At 37.3% G+C, this 26,371-nt stretch overlaps 2 protein-coding genes across 6 annotated transcripts; one reads left to right on the forward strand and one right to left on the reverse strand.

The window, feature by feature from the left end:
- The first annotated feature begins 660 nt into the window (after window positions 1-660).
- Window positions 661-26,121, forward strand: LOC129115992 (uncharacterized). 5 transcript variants are annotated; one of them, XM_054627129.1, is made up of 5 exons: window positions 661-764; window positions 24,190-24,278; window positions 24,467-24,518; window positions 24,667-25,026; window positions 25,230-26,121. In XM_054627129.1, the coding sequence occupies exons 3-5, from the start codon at window positions 24,470-24,472 to the stop codon at window positions 25,469-25,471; spliced, it is 651 nt and encodes a 216-aa protein (XP_054483104.1). In that variant the 5' UTR covers window positions 661-764; window positions 24,190-24,278; window positions 24,467-24,469; the 3' UTR covers window positions 25,472-26,121. The 5 variants fall into 5 exon arrangements, with proteins under 5 accessions (XP_054483104.1, XP_054483105.1, XP_054483103.1 ...); XM_054627130.1 differs by lacking the exon at window positions 661-764 and adding an exon at window positions 23,010-23,068 and having other exon boundaries at window positions 24,464-24,518; XM_054627128.1 differs by lacking the exon at window positions 661-764 and adding an exon at window positions 23,010-23,068.
- Window positions 7,195-11,940, reverse strand: LOC129115989 (uncharacterized). Its single transcript, XM_054627125.1, has 5 exons — window positions 11,869-11,940; window positions 9,488-9,544; window positions 8,411-8,465; window positions 7,903-8,262; window positions 7,195-7,695 (listed from the first exon to the last, which is right to left on the reverse strand). The coding sequence occupies exons 1-5, from the start codon at window positions 11,938-11,940 to the stop codon at window positions 7,544-7,546; spliced, it is 696 nt and encodes a 231-aa protein (XP_054483100.1). The 3' UTR covers window positions 7,195-7,543.
- Window positions 26,122-26,371: the final 250 nt, after the last annotated feature.

Below are 26,371 nucleotides of genomic sequence, written 5' to 3' on the forward strand. Positions count from 1 at the left end.
TGCTCTGACTGCAGCTGGGAGCGACTGCTGCGCCGCCTGTGAGTGCTTTGGGACGGGGAGGAGCCCACGGCAGCACCCGCTGCTCGTTGAGAAGAGCAAGAACGATACGTGCTTTCACGTCAGTCTCCAAAAGTCTCCAATAACACCAGAAAAGTCTCTAATAACACCAGAAAAGTCTCCAATAACACCAGAAAAGTCTCCAACAACACCAGAAAAGTCTCCACCAGAAAAGTCTCCAACAACACCAGAAAAGTCTCCACCAGAAAAGTCTCCAACAACACCAGAAAAGTCTCCAACAACACCAGAAAAGTCTCCAACAACACCAGAAAAGTCTCCCAACACCAGAAAAGTCTCCAACAACACCAGAAAAGTCTCCAATACACCAGAAAAGTCTCCAATAACACCAGAAAAGTCTCCACCAGAAAAGTCTCCAACAACACCAGAAAAGTCTCCAATAACACCAGAAAAGTCTCCAATAACACCAGAAAAGTCTCCAATAACACCAGAAAAGTCTCCAATAACACCAGAAAAGTCTCCACCAGAAAAGTCTCCAACAACACCAGAAAAGTCTCCAATAACACCTTTTTTGAAAAAAGTCGCTCGAGGGGTCTGAAGACAAAGTCGTTATATTAACAGCTACAAAGTCGCTAAATTGGCAACACTGGTGTGCGGGGTTTATTCACCTGAGTCTCCGTCTAACGTGGAGGAAATCAGACACTCAAACTGGAGAACTGCAGCTCTTCACACCACTGAAGACGAACAAGGTAATGTGTGAATATCTCATGATGTGTTTACTGTCCTCCCGTTGGATTCAAGGACATAACGCACAAACTGAACACACTGTGATCTGTGGAGCCTCAAACACTGGCTCTAGTTAGTTTTCAGCCGTACTTTTTTTCATGCAAAAACAAAACCCCAAACCGCCAACAGACCGTGAGCTCCTCCTCCATCTAAAGTTAAAGAAAAGACATGTGTATAAAAAACGCACGAACATAACTGGAGAAGCCACTGAAAGGTGAAACACTCTCTCGTCTCTCTGTTTAATCCTTTGACTGAAGACATTCAAGGTGACGTATTAATATATTTATCTTAATTTACTGTATTTGTTCATGTATTTATCTCGTTTCTTCACTCAGAGTTTATATTTGTATCAATAACCGATGTCTCATGTTTGCAACACGAAAACACGTTTTATCAGTTTTATTCTTTAATAAAGTAACACTCATAATAACATATATTTAGAAAAGTAACAGTTAAAATAAGCTTTACTGGTTCTTAGAGGAGAAAGGAGCATCAGTGGAGTTAGTAGAGTCACAAAGTCTATGTTAACAGTGCAAACCTGACTGATGATATGATAAAGTAATACTCTGTGTTTGTCTCATGCAATACAAATATTATAGAGAATATAATGCCAGAATCTGTGAAATATGTCAGGATATTATAGAATTTAAATTTCAGTTTTGTTGGTTCATGTTACTCATTTCTGAATGTATGACACCACTTGGATCCTGAACCGCTTGGTGTCTCAGCAGAGAGAACAAGAAAAGGACACTGCCCTCAGTGAAAACACAATGACGAGTTCCATCATGTCATGTGGAGAGTTTAACCTCTGGTGCCATCTGGTGACATAAAGTGATTTTTTTCATTTCACCGTAAATGTTTGATGTCTTCATCTAACTTCTGAGTTTTGATGTGATGTGTTTCTGACTCAAGCAGAAGATGATCTTCTGGATCCTGCTGCTCTTCATCCTGACCTCCTCTTCCTCTGGTTAGTTAACTTATTTTTACTTTATTTGTAAAGCTCTGAATCATCTCTAAACACTCCACAGAAACATCTAGAGATGGAGTTTAAAGGCTCACATGTTAAAGCCGTCAGTTTGTCTGCTCCTCACTCTCCCTCTGTGTCTCCTCAACAGGATCATTTGTAGTGAATGTGACACAGAGCTCCTATCAGGCAGAGGAGAACCACAACATCACACTGGAATGGACGTTCACCACCAACACTCAACGCACCACAAATAAATTTCATACCCTCTGTCAACTGATAACTGATGTCAGAGCCTCAGTCCTGTTTCACATACATGAAGGTGTGGAGGTTCCAGAGTCTCAGGATGAACAGTTTGCAGGACGAGTCCAGTGGGACAAAGACGTCCTCAGAGAAGGACGACTCAGACTTCATGTGTCCAGACTCAGGACTGCTGACTCGGGTCTGTACCTGTGTGACGTGTTCACAAGAGATGGGTGGAACTCTGAGAAATGTCACCTCAATGTCACTGGTAGGTGGATTCAGAAGAACTTTTTCAACACGTTCAATTCAGCAGATTTATTCTGATTAATGAGAACCTGAGAAAAAAAGTACTTTCTTTTTGCAGAATCTGGGAAATTTGTTTGTGCTATTTCGTTTTCTTCTTAATTTAATGTTTTTTCTTCACATGAATAAAACTGATGTATTTGGTCTCTTTGCAGCAGAGAGGGATCGGCCCAAACCTGAGACACCAAGCACAACAACGGATCGTTCACCAATAGAAAGTCGAGCACAACCAGAGAGTCGGGGAAGGATCGTCCTCTACTGTGTACTGGGACTGACAGCAGCTGGACTGGTTTTGTTAACACTTGCTTTCTGCATTGTAAAAAATATTTCTACTCGGCAGAACCAAACAAACAGCATCCAAAACGAGGCTGAGTTATTAAGCCTTTAAGTGTTTGCACATTAAGATCCTGATGTGGACTTCAGTCAGTCCACCTCAGTGTGTATGACACATGTGTATATCTGTGGATTAACATCAACATTAAAGTATGAACGCAAATAGAGGAAATTATGATTTAGTGATATGAGAGTCAGTACAATAGTAGTAATGTATCCAACAATCTGAACTAACAACACGACTATAATCATACAATCTATTTAATAATCACAGAGTTCAATAAGGAGCACATTAAAGTGACTAAGTGACGGAAAAATGAACAATTAGCTGACATCAACAAGGCAATGCAAAGTGATTTACATAAAAAACAAAGAAAACAATTAAAGAATAGTGACATTTAATAATGTATTTTCTGTCCTCCTGCATAGCTCCTGTGCAACATAAGAATACATGTTTATTAATAAAATGGTTGTGAACAGAAATGTCTTCAGCCCTGATGTAAAAGAACAGAGAGCTGATGTAAACCAGTTCTTATTTACAGTCTGTGGTCACAGCTTTGTTCAGGAAATGACAATCAGACAAACTAGTAGCAGGTAACCATAGCAACAGTATGAATGCTCCACTGAGCAGATAATGATTAAAAACATCTTTACCTCTAAAAGATGTGAAATATGTGTTCACGTTATTGAGATAATGTTGAGAAGCATATTTACTTTTATGTATATTTATTCTGTTCTTTTCTTGTTTCTTTACATTTACCTTTTGCACTTTAAGCTGAATGTGATGAATGTTTTTATAATATTGAGGAACCAGCAGTTTCTGTAATATTTGTACTTATTTTTTACTAAATCAAATATATTAAATTAACTTTAATGACTGTTTATATCTTGAAAATGTTGACTTATTATATTGATCTTCTGAAATAATTTGTGAAATTGAATGGAAAAGCTGTTTTCAGTTATGATAAACTTTTTATTTTGATTAATTAGACCAACATTCACCTCATGATTAGACTTAATACAAGTTTATATTAAGAGTTTATTTTGTACAAAGGTGTATTTTCTGAATAAAATATATTTGATGTAATATGAGTTTGCGTTGATGAAATTAATAACCTTTTGTATCAAATTTCCAAAGACAGATGGGTTTTATATTTCCAAGCAGTGAGAATATTAGCAATAAAACAATATAAATATATATACACACACATAAGTATATATACATATGACACTATTATTAGTTTGTTTTTGCCCATTCTGCCTCTTCTCTCCCTCTTTTCAGACACATTCTCAGCCAGATTTACATGATTCAACCAGAAGGTTATGAGGTGAAATCTAGCACAAACAAACAGTTGGTGTATAAACTAGACAAGTCACTATATGGACTAAAACAGTCAGGCAGAAATTGGAATAAGACGCTGCACGAGTATCTGAGTGAAAACAATTTTGTGCCAAATCCAGCAGATCATTGTGTTCACAAGGGAAACAGAAGATGAGAAAGTGATCATGATAATATGGGTTGATGCCCTGATCATTGCTGCCAGTGATGGAAATGCACTGAAGGATGTGAAGGAGGTGCTCACAGCAAAATTCAAGATGAAAGACACGTGTGAAAATGTCACAGAAGAGATACGTGGAGAAAATACTTGAAAGGTTTGACATGCAAGATTGTAAACCTAGAACAAAGAGTTGTGTTACAGAAAATGTGACAATGAGAAACTGGAGCTACATGCATACAGTGATGCAGATTGGGCGGCTGATGTAACTGACAGACGAAGTACAACATGTTACTGTGTAAGCCTAAATGAGAAGGGTCCTTTGAGTTCATGGAAGACCAAAAAGCAGTCCACTGTTGCACTGTCCACTTGTGAGGCAGAGTACATGGCGTTCAAATGCACTGTATAAAAAGGGTCAGAGCAGACTCTATCTGCTGAGGAGACTGAGGTCCTTTGGAGTGCAGGGAGCACTCCTGAGGACTTTTTCAACTCCGTGGTGGCATCAGCCATCTTTTATGGAGTGGTCTGCTGGAGCAGCAGCATCTCAGCAGCAGACAAGAAGAGACTGAACAAGCTTGTCAGGAAGGCCAGCAGTGTGCTGGGGTGTCCACTGGATACGGTGGAGGTGGTGGGAGACAGGAGGATGATGGCCAAGCTATCATCCCTGATGGACAACACCTCTCACCCATGCAGGACGCCCTGGCAGCTCTGTGCAGCTCCTTCAGCCACCGGCTGCTTCACCCCGGTGTGTGAAGGAGAGGTACCGCAGGTCCTTCCTTCCTGCTGCTGTCAGGCTGCACAACCAGCTCTGCTCCCAGCAGACCACATGACACATGACAATAAAAACACTGTGCAATAATAGTTAATATAGTTTTTTTTCTGTCTGTAAATATTATATTTCAGTTATTGTGTTTTTCTACTGTTTTTATTGCTTATTTATAATACTTGTTTTTTTATTTTATTTTTATTTTTTATTTTCATTTTTATTTTTATCTTGTCTTTCTTTACTATGTCTCTTGTGTGCACTTTACTCTATGCTGCTGTAAGCCTGCAAATTTCCTCGCTGCGGGACTAATAAAGGATTATCTTATCTTATCTTATCTTATCTTAGCTGCTACCACACAAGAGTGTATGTACCTAGTTCAACCACTAGAGGGCATTGAAGGACGTCCTACACACCACCTCAGGTTTATGAGGATAACCAGGGTACAATAGCGTTAGTAAAGAGTCCTGTAAGAAGACAGAGATGTCAGCATGTTGACATAAAGTACCATTTCATAAGGTCAACTGTGAATGATGGGAAAATAAGTTTGGACTATTGCCCAACAGACCAGATGGCAGCAGATGTGATGACAAAACCTGCAACAAAGTTTAAGTTGATTAAGTTTGCAAAGTTTATGTTTGGGGATTAACCATGTATGTGAAAATGTACATGATGCAATGTCAGAAAGCTTATGATGCTTTGTTTGTTTAGAAGATAACAATGTGATAGAAAGTGTCAGTGTTGTTAACATATATGAAAGATGTGCTCTCAATTGTGAGAAAGGTTATTTGTATTGTCATATATGCTGATTTGGGTTAATGTACAGTGGGTACGGGAAAGTATTCAGACCCCTTTAGATTTTTCACTCTTTGTTTCATTGCAGCCATTTGCTAAAATCGAAAAGTTCATTGCTCAGTTTGGCTGGACGGCCAGGTCTAGGAAGGTTCTGGTCATCCCATACTTCTTCCATTTAAGGATTATGGAGGCCACTGTGCTCTTAGGAACCTTGAGTGCTGCAGAAATTCTTTTGTAACCTTGGCCAGATCTGTGCCTTGCCACAATTCTGTCTCTGAGCTCCTTAGGCAGTTCCTTCGACCTCATGATTCTCATTTGTTCTGACATGCACTGTGATGCTGTAAGGTCTTATATAGACAGGTGTGTGCCTTTCCTAATCAAGTCCAATCAGTTTAATTAAACACAGCTGGACTCCAATGAAGGAGTAGAACCATCTCAAGGAGGATCAGAAGAAATGGACAGCATGTGAGTTAAATATGAGTGTCACAGCAAAGGGTCTGAATACTTATGACCATGTGATATTTCAGTTTTTTCTTTTTTAATAAATTTGCAAAAATTTCTACATTTCTGTTTTTTTCTGTCAAGATGGGTTGCTGAGTGTACATTAATGCGAAAAAAAAATGAACTTTTTCGATTTTAGCAAATGGCTGCAATGAAACAAAGAGTGAAACATTTAAAGGGTCTGAATACTTTCCTACCCACTGTGTGTGTATATATATATATATATATATATATATATATATATATATATATATATATATATATATATATATGTATATATATAATATATATTAGTAACAGCACAGAGACAAACCAAGCTGGAACCAAACAAAAGCTTAGTATATATTTTAAAAGGAAATAAACACCTATCTACCTATGAATGTACTTTTTAAATGCAGTTATTTAAAATAACCTAATGTTAGCTTTTTATATTTCTATGGTCATAATTCTAGTATTCAAAATATATCAAATAACGTTATGAGTTCTAAATCATTAAATGCCATGCAAAAAAAATATTCAAAGTCCTTGAAGAATGTATAACTTCATAATCTGTTTTTAGATGTGTTTTACAGTATTTAAGGAATTGTTTTAATTCTTACACAATAAAAATGAAAGAAGAAAAATGCAACAGCTTGTGTGTTTTTATTCAGGTGGTGTTTTAGTAAATAGTTGATTAGAAAATGCAAAGAATACACCAATTTTTCAGTAAAAATGTCAAATTCTGAAATCTCAGATTTTTTGTTGTGTTTTAATTTGCTGTATTATTCAGGTAACCTCGTCACATGAACACCTGCTTGTTCTACTGATCTCAGCACAGTTTTTTTATTGCTTTTTTATGGACCTTACTTATGTGATTTTGTGTTTTACTAAAACCAAAAAAAAAAAATGTTCTGAGAAACAAATAAAATAAGACAAAGGATTTATGTATTTTTTATTCAAAAGACAAGCATTAGAAAAATATATTTACTTATTAAACTCCAAGGCATACAAACCTTAAACATTTATCAATACAAAAAAGGTTCATAGTATAAAATGAATAAACTAAAAATGTAAACAATGATATGTGATATGACACGTGTCACTCTTGTTTGTTTGGGACTTTTTTTTTTAATCACATATTTATTTCCAGTGTGAATCTAGTGGCCATTAAAGAAACTGCTTTCAATATAGATCTGTGACCCATTGATGGAAACACACTGATAAAACATGAAGTATAAAAGTACATATTCACAGATATGTTATAAAAACATATTTGCAATCATCAAGTTTTTTCTTTTTGTTTTTAAACAAAGGCAGGTCGTCAGACTATCGCAGGGCTGACATGACAGACAACCGTTTTAATTATTACAAAACCAGTACAGCTGCTGTCAGTCCCAGTACACAGTAGAGGACGATCCATCCCCGACTCTCTGGTTGTGCTCGACTCTCTGGTTGTGAAGGATCTCTTGTCAGATTTGTTGCGCTTTGTGTCTCAGGTTCAGGCCGATCCCTCTCTGCTGCAAAGAGACCAAATACATCTGTTTCATTCATGTGAAGAAAAAACATTTAATTAAGAAGAAAACGAAATAACAACAACAGATGAAGTTGTATCTACATTTCCCAGATTCTGCAAAAAGAAAGTACTTTTTTTTCTCAGGTTATTATTTTTCTGAATAAATCTGCTGAATTGAACGTGTTGAAAAAGTTCTTCTGAATCCACCTACCAGTGACATTGAGGTGACATTGTCTAGAGTTCTTCCCATCTCTTGTGAGCACGTCACACAGGTACAGACCCGAGTCAGCAGTCCTGAGTCTGGACACATGAAGTCTGAGTCGTCCTTCTCTGAGGACGTCTTTGTCCCACTGGACTCGTCCTGCAAACTGTTCATCCTGAGACTCTGGAACCTCCACACCATCATGTATGTGAAACAGGACTGAGGCTCTGACATCAGTTATCAGTTGACAGAGGGTATGAAATACTTTTGAGGAGCGTTGAGTGTTGGTGGTGAACGTCCATTCCAGTGTGATGTTGTGGTTCTCCTCTGCCTGATAGGAGCTCTGTGTCACATTCACTACAAATGATCCTGTTGAGGAGACACAGAGGGAGAGTGAGGAGCAGACAAACTGACGGCTTTAACATGTGAGCCTTTAAACTCCATCTCTAGATGTTTCTGTGGAGTGTTTAGAGATGATTCAGAGCTTTACAAATAAAGTAAAAATAAGTTAACTAACCAGAGGAAGAGGAGGTCAGGATGAAGAGCAGCAGGATCCAGAAGATCATCTTCTGCTTGAGTCAGAAACACATCACATCAAAACTCAGAAGTTAGATGAAGACATCAAACATTTACGGTAAAATGAAAAAAAATCACTTTATGTCACCAGATGGCAGCAGAGGTTAAATTCAGATCAGGGTCTAGTAGTTGTGGTTTTAACTGAGCAGCATCTAAACTGATGACAGAAGTGAAGTTACACACCCCATACAGCTGGTGAGAATGAGGTTATTAATTTTAGCTTTGCTTCTTTGTTGCCTACTACACCTACTCTGGGTCCACAACATGTTTCATCTTGGTGTCATCAATTCAGAAATAAGTAACATGAACCTTAACTGAAATTTAAATTTATAATATCCTGACATATTTCACAGATTCTGGCATTATATTCTCTATAATATTTGTATTGCATGAGACAAACACAGAGTATTACTTTATCATATCATCAGTCAGGTTTGCACTGTTAACATAGACTTTGTGACTCTACTAACTCCACTGATGCTCCTTTCTCCTCTAAGAACCAGTAAAGGTTATTTTAACTGTTACTTTTCTAAATATATGTTATTATGAGTGTTACTTTTTTAAAGAATAAAACTGATAAAACATGTTTTCGTGTTGCAAACATGAGACATCAGTTATTGATACAAATATAAACTCTGAGAGAAGAAACGAGATAAATACATGAACAAATACACTATGTGAAGATGAATATATGAATACCTCACCTTGAATGTCTTCAGTCAAAGGATTAAACAGAGAGACGAGAGTGTTCATGTTTCAGAGACTTATTCAGTTATGTTTGTGCGTTTTTTGAACCATGTCTGTCCTTTCACTTTAGATGGAGGAGGAGGAGCACGTGGTCTGTTTGCGGTTTGGGGTTTTTGGTTTTGCATGCAAAAAAGTACGTCTGAAAAAACATCTGTCCCTAACTAGAGCCAGTGTTTGAGGCTCCACAGATCACAGTGTGTTCAGTTTGTGCGTTATGTCCTTGAATCCAACGGGAGGACAGTAAACACATCATGAGATATTCACACATTACCTTGTTCGTCTTCAGTGGTGTGAAGAGCTGCAGTTCTCCAGTTTGTGTGTCTGAACTCTTCTCAGAAAAAAGGAGAATATTTACGAGTTACGACACGAAAGAGAAACTTTGAATGCATCGATCGTATCTACTGTTTGTTGTTGTTAACTCAACCTGTGACCAACAGAAGGACTCCCTCATCATTTGTGCAGCATGTCTTCACTTGTTTTGCTAAAAATAACCAAAAGCTGGAAGCTGCAGTTCTTGTTGCTCACTTTATCGAAACTCAGACTCATCTGATTGATGTGATTGTATTTGATCAGATGTTTGTATGAATAGCTGCATTTTTATTTTCATATTTGTCCGCTTCCATAGTTTTTTCCACTGTTGGCAGACCATGAATATTTCTGTTGATGATTATTTTTGCTGTGGGTTATATTGTTCAGCATGAAGATTGAGTGATGCTCCTTTTTTTAAACAGGATTCCATCCGAATGTTTGAAACACTTCCATGACACGAGGCCTTCAATTCAATTCAATTCAATTCAGTTTATTTTGTTTAGCCCAGAATCACAAATTTGCCTCAGAGGGCTTTACAATCTGTACACATGCGACATCCTCTGTCCTTCCCTCACATCGGCACAGGAAAAACTCCCCTAAAAACCCCTTTAACAGGGAGAAAAAAGGAAGAAACCTATTGGAGAGCGACAGAGGAGGGATCCTTCTCCCAGGATGGACAGAATGCAATAGATGTCATGTGTACAGAATGAGCAGCATAACAGAGTTACAACACATTCAATGTATAAGACATAAATGATTCATATAATAAGACTACTTATAATAACAGCAGCAATTATTATAGTAGAATTACAATTATGAAATAGGGATAGTAATGTGATTAATAATAATAATCGAAGTAGCAGTGGGTGTCAGTCGGCTCACAGCAGGAGGCACGACTACGGTCCAGGTACCACAACGATTCATGGAAACCTGCAGAGCGAGAAAGCAAAAGGGCTTCAGGGTGGAAGTAAAGCTAAAATGCTTAATGGTACAGGTAATAGTAATAGTAATGTGACTAGTAATAATAATGGTGGTAGCAGTCGGTGTCAGCAGGGCCGTAGAAGGATGCACCACCACGGTCCAGGTACAGCCACGATTTATAGAAGCCTGCGAAGCGAGAAAGCACAAAGACTCCAGGGTAGAAGCAGGTCAATAAACGTAATAGTACAGGGAATAATAATAAGTAATAATGATAGTGGTAGTAGTAGTGGGTGTCAGCAGGGCCTCAGCAGGTGGCACGATGACAGTCCAAATATAACCCGATTACTGGGAACCTGCGAGGCGAGAAAGCACAAGGACTTCGGGGAAGAAGCAAAATCAGTAATGTGCATAAATAGGAGATTAATACATAAAGAGGGAGTGAGAGAAGAGGAGAGAGGAGCTCAGTGTATCCTAGGTAGTCCCCGGCTGTCTAGGCATATAGCAGCATATCTAGGGGCTGGACCAAGGCGAACCTGAACCAGCTCTAACTATAAGCGCTATCAAAAAGGAAGGTCTTAAGCCTGCTCTTAAAAGTGGTGAGTGTGTCTGCCCCCGGACTGAAACTGGAACCTGGTTCCACAGAAGAGGAGCCTGATAACTGAAGGCTCTGGCTCCCATCCTACTTTTATATACTCTAGGAACCACAAGTAACCCTGCATTGATTGAGCGCAGCTCTCTAGTTGGGTAATATGGAACTATAAGTTCCTTAAGATAAGACGGTGCCTGGCCAGTTAGAGCTTTGTAGGTAAGTAAAATAATTTTAAATTCTATTCTTGATTTAACAGGGAGCCAGTGCAGAGAAGCTAATACTGGAGTAATATGATCTCTTTTCTTAGTTTTTGTTAGAACACGTGCTGCAGCATTCTGGATCAACTGTAAAGATCTAAGAGACCTATTAGAGCAGCCTGATAAAGGTAATGTTTAAATACAGAGAGTCGATGCTGATGTCGAGTTCATTCTTATAAACTCTGGTTTCTAAAGTCAACCATGAATACCAAAGATCAACCATAAACAGCAGCTGCAAATGACTACATTTATTTTATTTTTATTCATTATTTTCTAAGGAAATTAAAGGCATATATTTGAAATTCAATTTTATTGTAAAAAAAAGGCATTTTTTACATTTTTTAACATTATGTATTTTATTCTATTCTATCTTTTTTTATGTTTTATGTTTTATTATTGTAATTATTAGTCTTCCAACATTGTATTAATTGTTGTTTATGTTTGTTTTCTTCATGTGAAGCACTTGGTCTGTATGTTTGTTTAAAGGGTGCTGTATAAATCAATACATTTGAGATCAAAGTATAATTTGAAGGTGTTTATTTGACTTCTTTCATTCTGTCTATCGGGTCACTTCACCTCAGAGGAAAATGTTCCACGTTCATCTTCTTCCTGTTTCTCTCTGGACTGTGGAGGCTTGTCAGTCTGCATTTCATATCCGCTTGTGTTCCTCCTCCTGTTCTTTGGAGGAGTGGTGTTTGTAGGACACCACTCCTCCAAAGAACAGGAGGGACTCGGCTGCCCTCTAGCGGCGACAGGCTGCAACTGCTGCTGGAACTACTTTCGGTTTCGTTGGTTGTTAGTTATTTATTTATTAAATAATTATTTTCCTTTTCTATTAATATAAATTGAAACACACCTGCCTACAAACACATGTACATGCACTAATACTTTCTTTTTTGCTTGTTTTTTTATCAGTTTATATTGTTTGAGGAAAGCAAAATCAATATTCTTACTAGAAATTCTAATGGAAATTATTGTTGTAATTGAAGCTAAAACAAAAGGGCAGGCAGGAAGAAATTTTCAGATCCCTTACTTAAATAAAAGTATGTCTATCAATACCACACTAATAAACAAGTTACAAGTCAAAGTCCTGCATTGAATATGTTATTTACAGTAAAAGTATGTAAGTATACTCAGAATGTATTAAATGTAATCATTGTGCTGTAAAATAGTCATTGTCAGTGTCTGCCTATTAAAATGGATGTTTTGGGGATTCATATTATTGTGGCAATAATATTTATGTTGCTAAAATGTTGACTTTTCATGAGCACAGAATAAAAGCAGCCCTGTTTTCAGGAGTTTCAGAGAGACGATGCATTTTCATGCTGATCCAAGAGGCTTTAAAATACTTTATTTAGCTTAAGAAAAGAAACATTCTCAACAAACTGAGGAATACATTCTTCAGTTTAGTTTGCAAACATTTACAATCCCATGTTAACAGACAACATACATTAACAATGAATACAGTTCTTATTTACAGTCTGTGGTTACAGCTTTTTTGAGAAAATCAGACAAACGTTGTGGCAGGTAACCATAGCAACAGTATTAATGCTTCACTGAGCAGATGAATAAATAAACATAATTCCTTTTCTATCCTTCATGAAGTGACCATGATAAGATCTATCTACATAGACCTGAAATCTGTGTTCACTTTATTGAAATAATGCTGAGAAGCATATTTACCTATTTTCTCTAAAAGAGTGAAAAATAAAGAATACAAATAAAATAAAATATATAATTGATCTAATGACAGTGTTGTTTTTATGTGCTAAGAGGGTAAATACATTATGGTAGACTCGAGTCCACATCAGACTATTTTAGTGCAAATACTTAAAGGCTTAATAACAGCCTTGTTTTGGATTGTGTAGAAATCTTGTTTACAATGCAGAAAGCAAGTGGAAACCAGTACAGCTGCTGTCAGTCCCAGTCCACAGTAGAGGCCGATCCTTCCCCGACTCTCTGGTTGTGCTCGACTCTCTGGTTGTGAAGGATCTCTTGTCAGATTTGTTGCGTTTGGTGTCTCAGGTTCAGGCCGATCCCTCTCTGCTGCAAAGAGACCAAAGAAATCCGTTTTATTCATGTGAAGAAAAAATATTTCACTGAAAAGCAAACTCAATAGCAACAACAGATGAAGTTGTAACTATATTTCCCAGATAATCAGGTTCTATTTATCAAAATAAATCTGCTGAATTGAACGTGTTGAAAAAGTTCTTCTGAATCCACCTACCAGTGACATTGAGGTGACATTTCACAGAGTTCGCCCCATCTCTTGTGAACACGTCACACTGGTACAGACCCGAGTCAGCAGTCCTGAGTCTGGACACATGAAGTCTGAGTCGTCCTTCTCTGAGGACGTCTTTGTCCCACTGGACTCGTCCTGCAAACTGTTCATCCTGAGACTCTGGAACCTCCACACCTTCATGTAGCTGAAACAGGACTGACTGTCTGACATCAGTGACCAGATGACAGAGGGTATGAAAGTAATTTGGAGAGAGTTGAGTGTTGGTGGTGAACGTCCATTCCAGTGTGATGTTGTGGTTCTCCTCTGCCTGATAGGAGCTCTGTGTCACATTCACTACAAATGATCCTGTTGAGGAGACACAGAGGGAGAGTGAGGAGCAGACAAACTGACGGCTTTAACATGTGAGCCTTTAAACTCCATCTCTAGATGTTTCTGTGGAGTGTTTAGAGATGATTCAGAGCTTTACAAATAAAGTAAAAATAAGTTAACTAACCAGAGAAAGAGGAGGTCAGGATGAAGAGCAGCAGGATCCAGAAGATCATCTTCTGCTTGAGTCAGAAACACATCACATCAAAACTCAGATGTTAGATGAAGAGATCAAACATTTACGGTAAAATTAGAAGAATCACTTTATGTCACCAGATGACACCAGAGGTTAAACTCTCCACCATGAACAGTAAACATCATATAGGATATAGGTTTTCATTACTGATATATATATATTTATATATATACTATTTGCTCTATTTTTGGTCCTGGGTTTCCATAACTTTATTCTTAGTTATTTAATGAGCATCGCTGGAGATGTGACAAGTTATTGCTTAAATATAGGTCTTCTTGTTTTTGAGCCGCACCGTAACACCAGGAATAGACAAGCATTACATTTCAGATGACGGCTCACTTGACCGCTTTTCCTCCTTCCACTACCGCTGCACCTTTCTCCTCTAAGCACTAATGAAGGTTTATCTTATCTATTTCTACACTTCAAGTTCTTTTATTGAGTATTTCTGTTTTTTAAAATATCAAACTATTTCATCACAGTCTTAATTAACTATTGACCAGAACAGTGCACGTTACAGCTCACAGTCCTAAAAAACATTCACACTAACACCTGTCACTCCAAAACATCTGTCCCTAACTAGAGCCAGTGTTTGAGGCTCCACAGATCACAGTGTGTTCAGTTTGTGCGTTATGTCCTTGAATCCAACGGGAGGACAGTAAACACATCATGAGATGTTCACACATTACCTTGTTCGTCTTCAGTGGTGTGAAGAGCTGCAGTTCTCCAGTTTGAGTGACTGAATTCTTCTTCTTCTTCTTTTATCCGCTTGTTTTCCTCTTCCTGGTTTATGGTAACAAAGGGTCTCTGCTTCAGCTGCACGCATCCATTTTCATCTGTGGTGCAGCAACAAGGAGAATGTTTTCAAAGGAAGAGAAACTGTGAACACCTCGACCGTAGATCCATCATTTCTTTGTTTCACTTCTTTTGCAAAAAATAATCAAATCTGGAAGCTGCAGTTCTTGTTGCTCACTTTATAGAAACTCAGACTTTATCTCTCAGAGAGAAGCCACGAGGCAACCTTTGTTATGAACAAGTTTTACTTCAGCTTTAGATTATATAAATTATTATCTGTTGTTTCATGGAATTAATCTAAAAAAAAAGAATAGTCTAATCAATGAAGAGAACACACACACACAACATTTTCCTCTATTTTTGGTCCTGGGTTTCCATAACTTTATTCTTATTTATTTAATGAGCATTGCTGGAGATGTGCCTGAGATCTAATTGTATCACTATCATCCGTTAACATGTTAACATAACACAACTAAGTGACAGCACCAATCCTCTTTGATATGAAGGTAACAGCAACATCAACACTGATTCATTCATGATGCATTACCTTGTATGTCTTCAGTCTGTTCAGAAGAGAAAAGTCACAATTCTTCTCAGTCAAGACATGGAAGGTGTGGAGGACTGTAAGCTTTGTATACTGAGTCTGTCTGGCATGCTGTTCCAGCAAGTTCTGGCTTGCAGATTGCAAGTTCTGAAGTTGCTGGTCTTCTGCCAACTTCTGTGCTTGGCAGTTGCTCAGATTTCGGCTTTTGCCAACTGCCATCCTCTGATTGGAGGACGACCCTGCTCTCCACTGAGCCACACAGTGTCTGTATGTAACCAAGCACAAGGCTGTGGCCACAAACTAATACCAACAACTCCACTGCCTTTTGGGTAAAGCGGGAGACACTTTATGATATTAAATATAATTTCAGGTCCTGCAGTGAGGTAGTGAATGTTGCCCAACATCAAACACAACGATATGAATTTAAAAGCAAGATAATTTATTTACATTCCGGATCACCAACATACGGTTTAAAACAGTCAACATCAATATAAAACACTGTTTAAAATGATCACAGATATCTGATCACAGGTAACGTTATAAGTCTTAAATCATTAAATGCCATACAAAATATTTGTTAAGCCCTTGAACAATGTATAACTTCATAATCCTGTTTTTAGATGTGTTTTACAGTATTTAAGGAATTTAAAGCATTTTTAAAAATCTTAACATAAAAAAAAAGCATCAGCTTGTGTGTTTTCATTCAGGTAGTGTTTTAGTAATTAGTTGAATAATTGTTTTACTTTAACACTATGATTAATAGATTAAAATGTGTCCTACTCACCCTCTTTGTCAAACCGTCAGCCATGCTTCCTGGAAAAAGAAGGCGTGCACTTTAGATCATGTAGCACTCAGACATCCAATCAAATATGTTTGTGCATTTGGGTGAACTCAGAGGACAGTGATCATAGATGTAGACTCACTAGAAGTCTTATGTCCATTGATATGGTCGGGGAACATGAACGGGTTCATTTAATTTGTGGCTTAAATGTCCAACATAAAGTCCTAACTTTTCTACACTTTTGTACACAAAATAATTAATTAAACTATTGTGTAAACTTCAACTACACCAAAGCACATGCAACATTTTGACATTTTAACAAACACAAACATGGGCTTAACTTACTTTAACAAACTAATATTATACTCGACTATGGCCGACGTTGAAAAGACGTTCAGAATTGGTCACAGTCGGTGAAAAAAGAAACTAAACGTCTTTTCAACGGACAAATGCTCGATGGGATGAGTCATAAGAGTTGGAGGATAAAGATATAAAACAATAGAGGGAATTGTTTCTCTCTCATGGACGTTGTTCATTTGTTTTTATTATTGCTGTCACTATAAAAGCTGTCTTTTTGGACAATGGGTACTATCATTAATGTCCAGAAATTAACGCATTTGTAAAGTAATTTTGAAAGTAATTATGTACTGCATATTTACTCAGGTACTAAGTATTTATATTTGATGGTACTTTAAACTTCTACTACATTCTAGCGTGACACTTTTTGACTTCACTGCATGTATTTTAAAGCTTTACTTACAAGATACTTTGCGACGAAATGTAATCAAGTAATCAAATAAATGATTCATTAATAAAGGATAAAGTAACGTTATATATACTTTCAGTGAAAACTATCCATCCACACCTTCAACAGCACTGTCCCTACTTGTTTAACAGCTTAACAGTTTGCATGTGTTTTTTTTTCTCAGAAATCGATTCTTCATCAACCTGCTCAACAATCAAACCAGGAGCCACCTGAGCGGAAAAACCAGAACTAGTGTTGAAATGTTTTATTTCAACACTTTCACGTATTAAACTGAAATCATGTTCAATGTCTGTTTGATTACAGTTTCTTAAGACTTTTTCCCCACTTTGCTGAAAATGTGCTGCCTTGGGCAACTTGGCAAGGTGGAGTAGTATTTGTAGTACTTGGCAAGGGGCAAGGTGCAAGTGACTTGGCTACTTATTATTTTTATTTATTATTTTTCAAGGAAATTAAAGAACTATCTTGGATATCCCATTTTAATCTTTTATTAAAATAATTATTTTCTCTTATTTTTTTAATCACTATTTATTTTATTTCATTCAATCGATTTTTAATGTTTTAAGGTCCTGGTCCTGGTCCTGGTCCTGGTCCTGGTCCTGGTTCATGGACTCAATGCAACACAGACAAACTGGGGGAAAGGCTCTGATACATGTACTTAAATGGGTGATTGTAAAATAGGACACAGGTGAGCAGGTGGAGGTGAAAGTCAGGTGATCAGGAAGAGGAGGGTCTGAGGACACCTGGTGGACAGGTGGAGGATGACAAGAAGGCTGAATAGAGATGAAGGAGCCTGGAATGTGTCTGAAAAGAGGGAGAGAAGAGGCAGAATGGGCAAAAACAAACTAGTAATAGTGTCATATGTATATATGCTTACGTGTGTGTGTATATATTTATATTGTTTTATTGCTAATGTTCTCACTGCTTGGGAATATAAAACCCATCTGTCTTTGGAAATTTAATACAAAAATGTTATTAATTTCATCACAGCAAACTCATATTACATCAAATATATTTTTATTCAGAAAATACATTTTAAATTGTATTTTTGCATCTGCTTACAACTTGAAGATGAACAAAATGTGCAAAATAAACTCTTTATAAACTTGTATTAAGTTTAACCATTAAGTGAAATTTGGACATAAGCAAAAAAAAAAAGTTTATCATAACTGAAAACAGCTTTTCCATTAGATGTAACAGTTCCACAAATTATTCAGAAGATCAATATAATAAGTCAATATTTTCATGATATATCAGTCAGCAAAGCTCATTTAAATACATACAATTCAGTAAAAAATAAGTACAAATATTTCAGCAACTACTGGTTCCTCAATATTATAAAAACATTCCTCACATAAAGCTTAAAGTGCAAAAGGTAAATGTAAAGAAATAAGAAAAGAACAGAATAAATATACATAAAGTAAATATGCTTCTCAGCATTATCTCAATAACGTGAACACATATTTCACATCTTTTAGAGGTAAAGATGTTTTTAATCATTGTCTGCTCAGTGGAGCATTAATACTGTTGCTATGGTTACCTGCTACTGCGTTTGTCTGATTGTCATTTCCTGAACAAAGCTGTGACCACAGACTGTAAATAAGAACTGGTTTACATCAGCTCTCTGTTCTTTTACATCAGGGCTGAAGACATTTCTGTTCACAACCATTTTATTAATAAACATGTATTCTTATGTTGCACAGGAGCTATGCAGGAGGACAGAAAATACATTATTAAATGTCACTATTCTTTAATTGTTTTCTTTGTTTTTTATGTAAATCACTTTGCATTGCCTTGTTGATGTCAGCTAATTGTTCATTTTTCCATCACTTAGTCACTTTAATGTGCTCCTTATTGAACTCTGTGATTGAATAGATTGTATGATTATAGTTGTGTTGTTAGTTCAGATTGTTGGATACATTACTACTATTGTACTGACTCTCATATTGCTAAATCATAATTTCCTCTATTTTCATTCATACTTTAATGTTGATGTTAATCCACAGATTATACACATGTGTCATACACACTGAGGTGGACTGACTGAAGTCCACATCAGGTTCTTAATGTGCGAACACTGAAAGGCTTAACAACACAGCCTCGTTTTGGATGCTGTTTGTTTGGTTTTTGGTTTTTGCCGAGTAGAAATCATGTTTACAATGTAGAGAGCAAGTGTTAACAAAACCAGTCCAGCTGCTGTCAGTCCCAGTACACAGTAGAGGACGATCCATCCCCTGACTCTCTGGTTGTGGCCGACTCTCTGGTTGTGAAGGATTTGTTGCGTTTGGTGTCTCAGTTTCAGGCCGATCCCTCTCTGCTGCAAAGAGACCAAAGAAATCTGTTTCATTCATGTGAAGAAAAAACATTTCACTGAGAAGAAAACTAAATAGCAACAACAGATGAAGTTGTAACTATATTTCCCAGATACTGGAAGAAAAAATGCTTTTTTCAAGTTTTTATTTATCTACAGAAATCTGCTGAATCCACCTACCAGTGACACTGAGGTGACATTGTCTAGAGTTCGCCCCATCTCTTGTGAACACGTCACACACGTACAGACCCGAGTCAGCAGTCCTGAGTCTGGACACATGAAGTCTGAGTCGTCCTTCTCTGAGGACGTCTTTGTCCCACTGGACTCGTCCTGCAAACTGTTCATCCTGAGACTCTGGAACCTCCACACCTTCATGTATGTGAAACAGGACTGAGTGTTTGACATCAGTGAACAGTTGACAGAGGGTAGAAAAGTAATTTGAGAAGAGTTGAGTGTTGGTGGTGAACGTCCATTCCAGTGTGATGTTGTGGTTCTCCTCTGCCTGATAGGAGCTCTGTGTCACATTCACTACAAATGATCCTGTTGAGGAGACACAGAGGGAGAGTGAGGAGCAGACAAACTGACGGCTTTAACATGTGAGCCTTTAAACTCCATCTCTAGATGTTTCTGTGGAGTGTTTAGAGATGATTCAGAGCGTTTACAAATGAAGTAAAAATAAGTTAACTAACCAGAGAAAGAGGAGGTCAGGGTGAAGAGCAGCAGGATCCAGAAGATCATCTTCTGCTTGAGTCAGAAACACATCACATCAAGATGTTGGAGGGAAAAATCTACATTCTGTCTTCAATGCTCCATCACAATGCTCCATCACAATGCTCCATCACAATACTCCATCACAAATCACAAATCATAAATCATAATTCTCCTGAAGACATTTCATTTAAATAAATAAATCAATAAATAAGTATAAACTGCAGTCTGGTGTTTCTAGATAGAACCAGAGGTTCATCACTATACAGGAAACAGTCAACAAGTGTCTCTAAAACACTACAACCTGCTCTGGTTTCAGCAGCAAGTCAATCAGAGGCAGAGTATGGGGGCGTGTCCTCTGGTTGTGCTCACATGCGCAGATCGAGTTTCATCATTTAACACCATGTCGTGTTTTAAGAAGAAACATTTATGCACGTGAGAACAACCTGCTAACTTAACTTCAACTCTGTAAATCTTTATTTCCTCCTACACTGAAGGCTTATTATTGTCTCTATCAGGCACGTTATGAACATCTTTGTACCAACATTCATAACAAACACCAAACAGTGAGCACACACAACCTCATGTTATTGTTTAAGATGACACTTTACTAAATGATACAGATGTTTTTTATTCATCAGTCTGATTGGTCTTCAATGAACCGCATCGTTTTTGTTGAATTGTCTCCTTACTGAACGAAGCGACCACGTTATTACCTGTAAACATCTTGTCTAATACACCAACCCTCTCATCATAAACATGGACACAATTCATATGATGATGACACCAACATGAAGGACTTTCATAACTTACCTTGTTCTTCTTCACTCGTGTAAAACACTGAAGTCTTCTCACCATGTAACCTCCTTTGGTTCTCCACATCATTCTGACGCGTTAGAGGAAGAAACTAAATAGTCTGAGAATAAAAACAGCTGGAGCGTCTTAAAAGCACCGTGTGTAGGAAGTGTGTGGGGGGGAAGACCAGTGAGGCTGGTTCCTGATTGGTCCAACCCACAACACACCAAAGACGTCAGCCAGAGTTTACCACAGTTCAAGTTGTGAAGTACTTCCCTTTTTCATCTGTCTTGTTATCAATTCAGAAATAAAACTGATAAAACGTGTTTTCATGTTGCAAACATGAGACATCAGTTATTGATACAAATATAAACTCTGAGTGAAGAAACGAGATAAATACATGAAAAAAAATATATAAAAAAATTACATTTTTACATATTCAATGCAACTTTTACTTGTAACTTGTTTATTAGTGTGGTATTGATAGGCATACTTTTATTTAAGTAAGGGATCTGAAAATTTCTTCCTGCCTGCCCTTTTTTTTTTAGCTTCAATTACAACAATAATTCCCATTAGAATTTCTAGTAAGAATATTGATTTTGCTTTCCTCAAACAATATAAACTGATAAAATAAACAAGCAAAATAGAAAGTATTAGTGCATGTACCTATTAAAATAATAGGCATATTCACATTCCAGCAGTCATCTAACAGTTATTTCTGTACACAGCAAAACATACCATTGTATCACCCATCAATTTTTTATTTTGACACCCTATTATCAAATCACCCTTAGACCCATATAGTGGCAGTCTAATTAAGCCAATTAAATGAATAAACAATAAATAATAAAATGAATAAAAATAAATTGTCTTGCCTACAAATAGTTTATAGGCAGGTGTGTTTCAATTAATATTAATAGAAAAGGAAACTAATTATTTAATAAATAAATAACTAACAAGCAACGAAACCGAAAGTAGTTCCAGCAGCAGTTGCAGCCTGTCGCCGCTAGAGGGCAGCCGAGTCCCGACGCTGCTCCTGAGCCGGTTGACGCACAGACTCGTACGTAAGGAACGTAAGGAACGTAAAGAACGTAAGCAAGGCGTTTTGACTATTAGAGTGACGCCGGCAATTATCCACAATATTTATATTCTAGGACTTTGACTTTGGGAAGGAGGGTGAGTGGAAAGAAGGAGGGAAGAAGTCGGCATATCGTAAGAGAAGGAAGAAAGATGAAACAAGTTTGGGTGAATCTGAGAGTGAAGAAGAGGAAGAGGAGGGTGGAGATCAGAGGGTGAAACTACTAAATGTTGGGATACGATGTGAAGGAGAGGGAGGAGTAAAGAACATGGACCCATTAAAACTGACACAAATAATAAGAGCACAAGTCGGAGAAATGAAATATGCAGAAATCTTGTGAGATGTAAATCTCTTAATAGGATGTAACAGTGATGAACACATAGAGAAGGCAAAGAAGCTTGTGATGGTTGGAAAAATCAAGGAGTCTAAAGTGGTAAAAGTGGGAGAGCAGAGGCCCAATGGCGGCAGAGGAGAGATATCCTTTGAAGTGCCTTTGAATGTCAGTATGAAAGACACAAACATTTATTAAATACAAACTCATTTACAGCTGCTGTTTATGGTTGATACGCGTTAGAAACAGACCTGTAGAGGATTAGAGGGAGACTATTTACCCAATGTATCATTTTAAATGTTAGTCGAGGGAAGAATTATCATATAAAGAATAATTCCACAAAACAACAGGAAATAATTTATAACATCTAAAGCTGAAATAAAACTTGTTCATAACAAACGTTGCCTCATGACTTTTCTCTGAGAGATAAAGTCTGAGTTTCTATAAAGTGAGCAACAAGAACTGCAGCTTCCAGCTTTTGCTTAAGTGAAGACATGCTGCTCAAAATGGTGGATTTAAGGTCGAGGTGTTCACAGTTTCTCTTTCTTTGTTAATATTCTCCTTGTTGCTGCAACACAGATGAAGAAAGGAGGCGTGCTGCTGAAACAGGAGGAGAAGAGACCTCTGACATCATAGACCAGAAGTCTGATGATCTGTTTAGTTTCCTCTAGTTTTACTGGCTACATGCAAATCACAACACAAGGTCACGTGGTAAAAGTCAACACTGACTCCTCCCTTAAGCTCCTCCTCAATAATACGTCATCGCCACAGGTGATTTTCATAAACACACACTCGAGTATGAAGAAGTGACTGAAAGGTGAAACACTTCCTCGTCTCTCTGTTTAATCCTTTGACTGAAGACATTCAAGGTGACGTATTAATATATTTATCTTAATTTACTGTATTTGTTCATGTATTTATCTCGTTTCTTCTCTCAGAGTTTATATTTGTATCAATAACCGATGTCTCATGTTTGCAACACAAAAACACGTTTTATCAGTTTTATTCTTTAATAAAGTAACACTCATAATAAATATATTTAGAAAAGTAAGAGTTAAAATAACCTTTACTGGTTCTTAGAGGAGAAGAGGAGCATCAGTGGAGTTAGTAGAGTCACAAAGTCTATGTTAACAGTGCAAACCTGACTGATGATATGATAAAGTAATACTCTGTGTTTGTCTCATGCAATACAAATATTATAGAGAATATAATGCCAGAATCTGTGAAATATATTAGGATATTATACATTTATATTTCATTTAAGGTTCATGTTACTTATTTCTGAATTGATGACACCACAGAAGAAAAAGGTTGTTTGAACCTAGAGTGTGTCTAGTAGGCACCATGTCTGGTGGAGAAAGGCGGAGTTAATGGAATTTGATCATGAGGGAGGTTTGTGTGTAGCTTCCTCTTTCTTGCTCAGTGAAAACCAGATCTACTAGTTCCTGTTGATGTCCACTGTTTATGGTGGAGAGTTTAACTGGTGCTCCAACAACCTGACGAGAGTTCTTATGACTGGCTGACAGTTACATTCCCCAGTGACAGGTGGGGAATGTGTCACACTTACATGTTGCTCAAGGACATTTCCATGTCGATTTGTAAACCTTTCAGGTTCGGAAGGAATCACCACCTGGCTTACAGCCTCTTTACATTCCTTTCTGTCAGAGAGTCTGGTGGTTAAATCTTAATTTATAGTTGCATTCTCATTCCTTGAGGAAATGTTTATTTTATATCGTTAAGCGGTGTCTTGTGTTTGCATCAGTTTTATTCTTCAAAGAAAGGCACTCAAAATAAAATATGAAATATAAAGATATTATAAAATAGTGATTTATTTTCTTGTTGGTCCATCTTGCTGATTTTTTAATCGTCAACATAGATAAGTAATGGTAGTGGTTCTATGAGTAGCATTATGAGGTATGACTTTATTAATGAAGCTCGGTGTCAGTTCCTGAGCTTTCTCTCATGTTTACATCTACTTCTTTATTTCCAGGTTGACTCTTGCTGAGAGGACTTCTGATTTAAGACCAGAGGACAGTGTCGTCTTGAGATGCAGATCTTTAGAGACTGAAGACGCACAAGGTAAAATAAAGGAGACTGCAGCTCAGTGAAAACCACACCTACTAGATCCTCATGTTCTGTTCATGGTGGAGAGTTTAACCTCTGGTGCCATCTGGTGACATAAAGTGATTTTTCTCATTTTATCGTAAATGTTTGATGTCTTCATCTAACATCTGAGTTTTGATGTGATGTGTTTCTGACTCAAGCAGAAGATGATCTTCTGGATCCTGCTGCTCTTCATCCTGACCTCCTCTTCCTCTGGTTAGTTAACTTATTTTTACTTTATTTGTAAAGCTCTGAATCATCTCTAAACACTCCACAGAAACATCTAGAGATGGAGTTTAAAGGCTCACATGTTAAAGCCGTCAGTTTGTCTGCTCCTCACTCTCCCTCTGTGTCTCCTCAACAGGATCATTTGTAGTGAATGTGACACAGAGCTCCTATCAGGCAGAGGAGAACCACAACATCACACTGGAATGGACGTTCACCACCAACACTCAACGCTCCTCTAATTACTTTTCTACCCTCTGTCAACTGTTCACTGATGTCAGACACTCAGTCCTGTTTCACATACATGATGGTGTGGAGGCTCCAGAGTCTCAGGATGAACAGTTTGCAGGACGAGTCCAGTGGGACAAAGACGTCCTCAGAGAAGGACGACTCAGACTTCATGTGTCCAGACTCAGGACTGCTGACTCGGGTCTGTACCTGTGTGACGTGCTCACAAGAGATGGGGCGAACTCTAGACAATGTCACCTCAATGTCACTGGTAGGTGGATTCAGAAGAACTTTTTCAACACGTTCAATTCAGCAGATTTCTGTAGATAAATAACAACTTGAAAAAAGCACTTTCTTCTTGCAGAATCTGGGAAATATAGTCACAACTTCATCTGTTGTTGCCATTTAGTTTTCTTCTCAGTGAAATGTTTTTTCTTCACATGAATAAAACAGATTTATTTGGTCTCTTTGCAGCAGAGAGGGATCGGCCCAAACATGACAAACATAGCGCATTAGGTCAGGGAACGGATCCTTCACCGACAGACAATCGAACACAACCAGAGAGTCGGGGAAGGATCGTCCTCTACTGTGTACTGGGACTGACAGCAGCTGTACTGGTTTTGTTTACACTTCATCTCTGCATTGTAAACAAGATTTCTCCTCGGCAAAACCAAACAAACAGCATCCCAAACGAGGCTGTGTTGTTAAGACTTTAAGTGTTTACACTAAAAGATCCTGATGTGGACTTCAGTCAGTCCACCTCAGTGTGTATGACACATGTGTATATCTGTGGATTAACATCAACATTAAAGTATGAACGAAAATAGAGGAAATTATGATTTAGCGATATGAGAGTCAGTACAATAGTAGTAATGTATCCAACAATCTGAACTAACAACACGACTATAATCATACAATCTATTTAAGTTCAATAAGGAGCACATTAAAGTGACTAAGTGACGGACAAATTAGCAATTAGCTGACATCAACAAGGCAATGCAAAGTGATTTACATAAAAAACAAAGAAAACAATTAAAGAATAGTGACATTTAATAATGTATTTTCTGTCCTCCTGCATAGCTCCTGTGCAACATAAGAATACATGTTTATTAATAAAATGGTTGTGAACAGAAATGTCTTCAGCCCTGATGTAAAAGAACAGAGAGCTGATGTAAACCAGTTCTTATTTACAGTCTGTGGTCACAGCTTTGTTCAGGAAATGACAATCAGACAAACGTAGTAGCAGGTAACCATAGCAACACTATTAATGCTCCACTGAGCAGACAATGATTAAAAACATCTTTATCTCTAAAAGATGTGAAATATGTGTTCTCCTTATTGAGATAATGCTGAGAAGCATATTTACTCTAATATTTGCAAATTTCCTCCACCTGCGGGACTAATAAAGGATTATCTTATCTTATCTTATCTTATCTTATCTTATCTTAATGTATATTTATTCTGTTCTTTTCTTATTTTTTTACATTTCCCAATTTTTACACTTTAAGCTTTATGTGATGAATATGTTTATAATATTGAGTAACTTATATTTTTACTAAATCCAATATATTAAATTAACTTTAATGACTGTTTATCTCTTGAAAATGTTGACTTAT

Source organism: Anoplopoma fimbria, unplaced genomic scaffold (genome assembly GCF_027596085.1).
Source record: "Anoplopoma fimbria isolate UVic2021 breed Golden Eagle Sablefish unplaced genomic scaffold, Afim_UVic_2022 Un_contig_7898_pilon_pilon, whole genome shotgun sequence".
Taxonomy (NCBI): Eukaryota; Metazoa; Chordata; class Actinopteri; order Perciformes; family Anoplopomatidae; genus Anoplopoma; species Anoplopoma fimbria.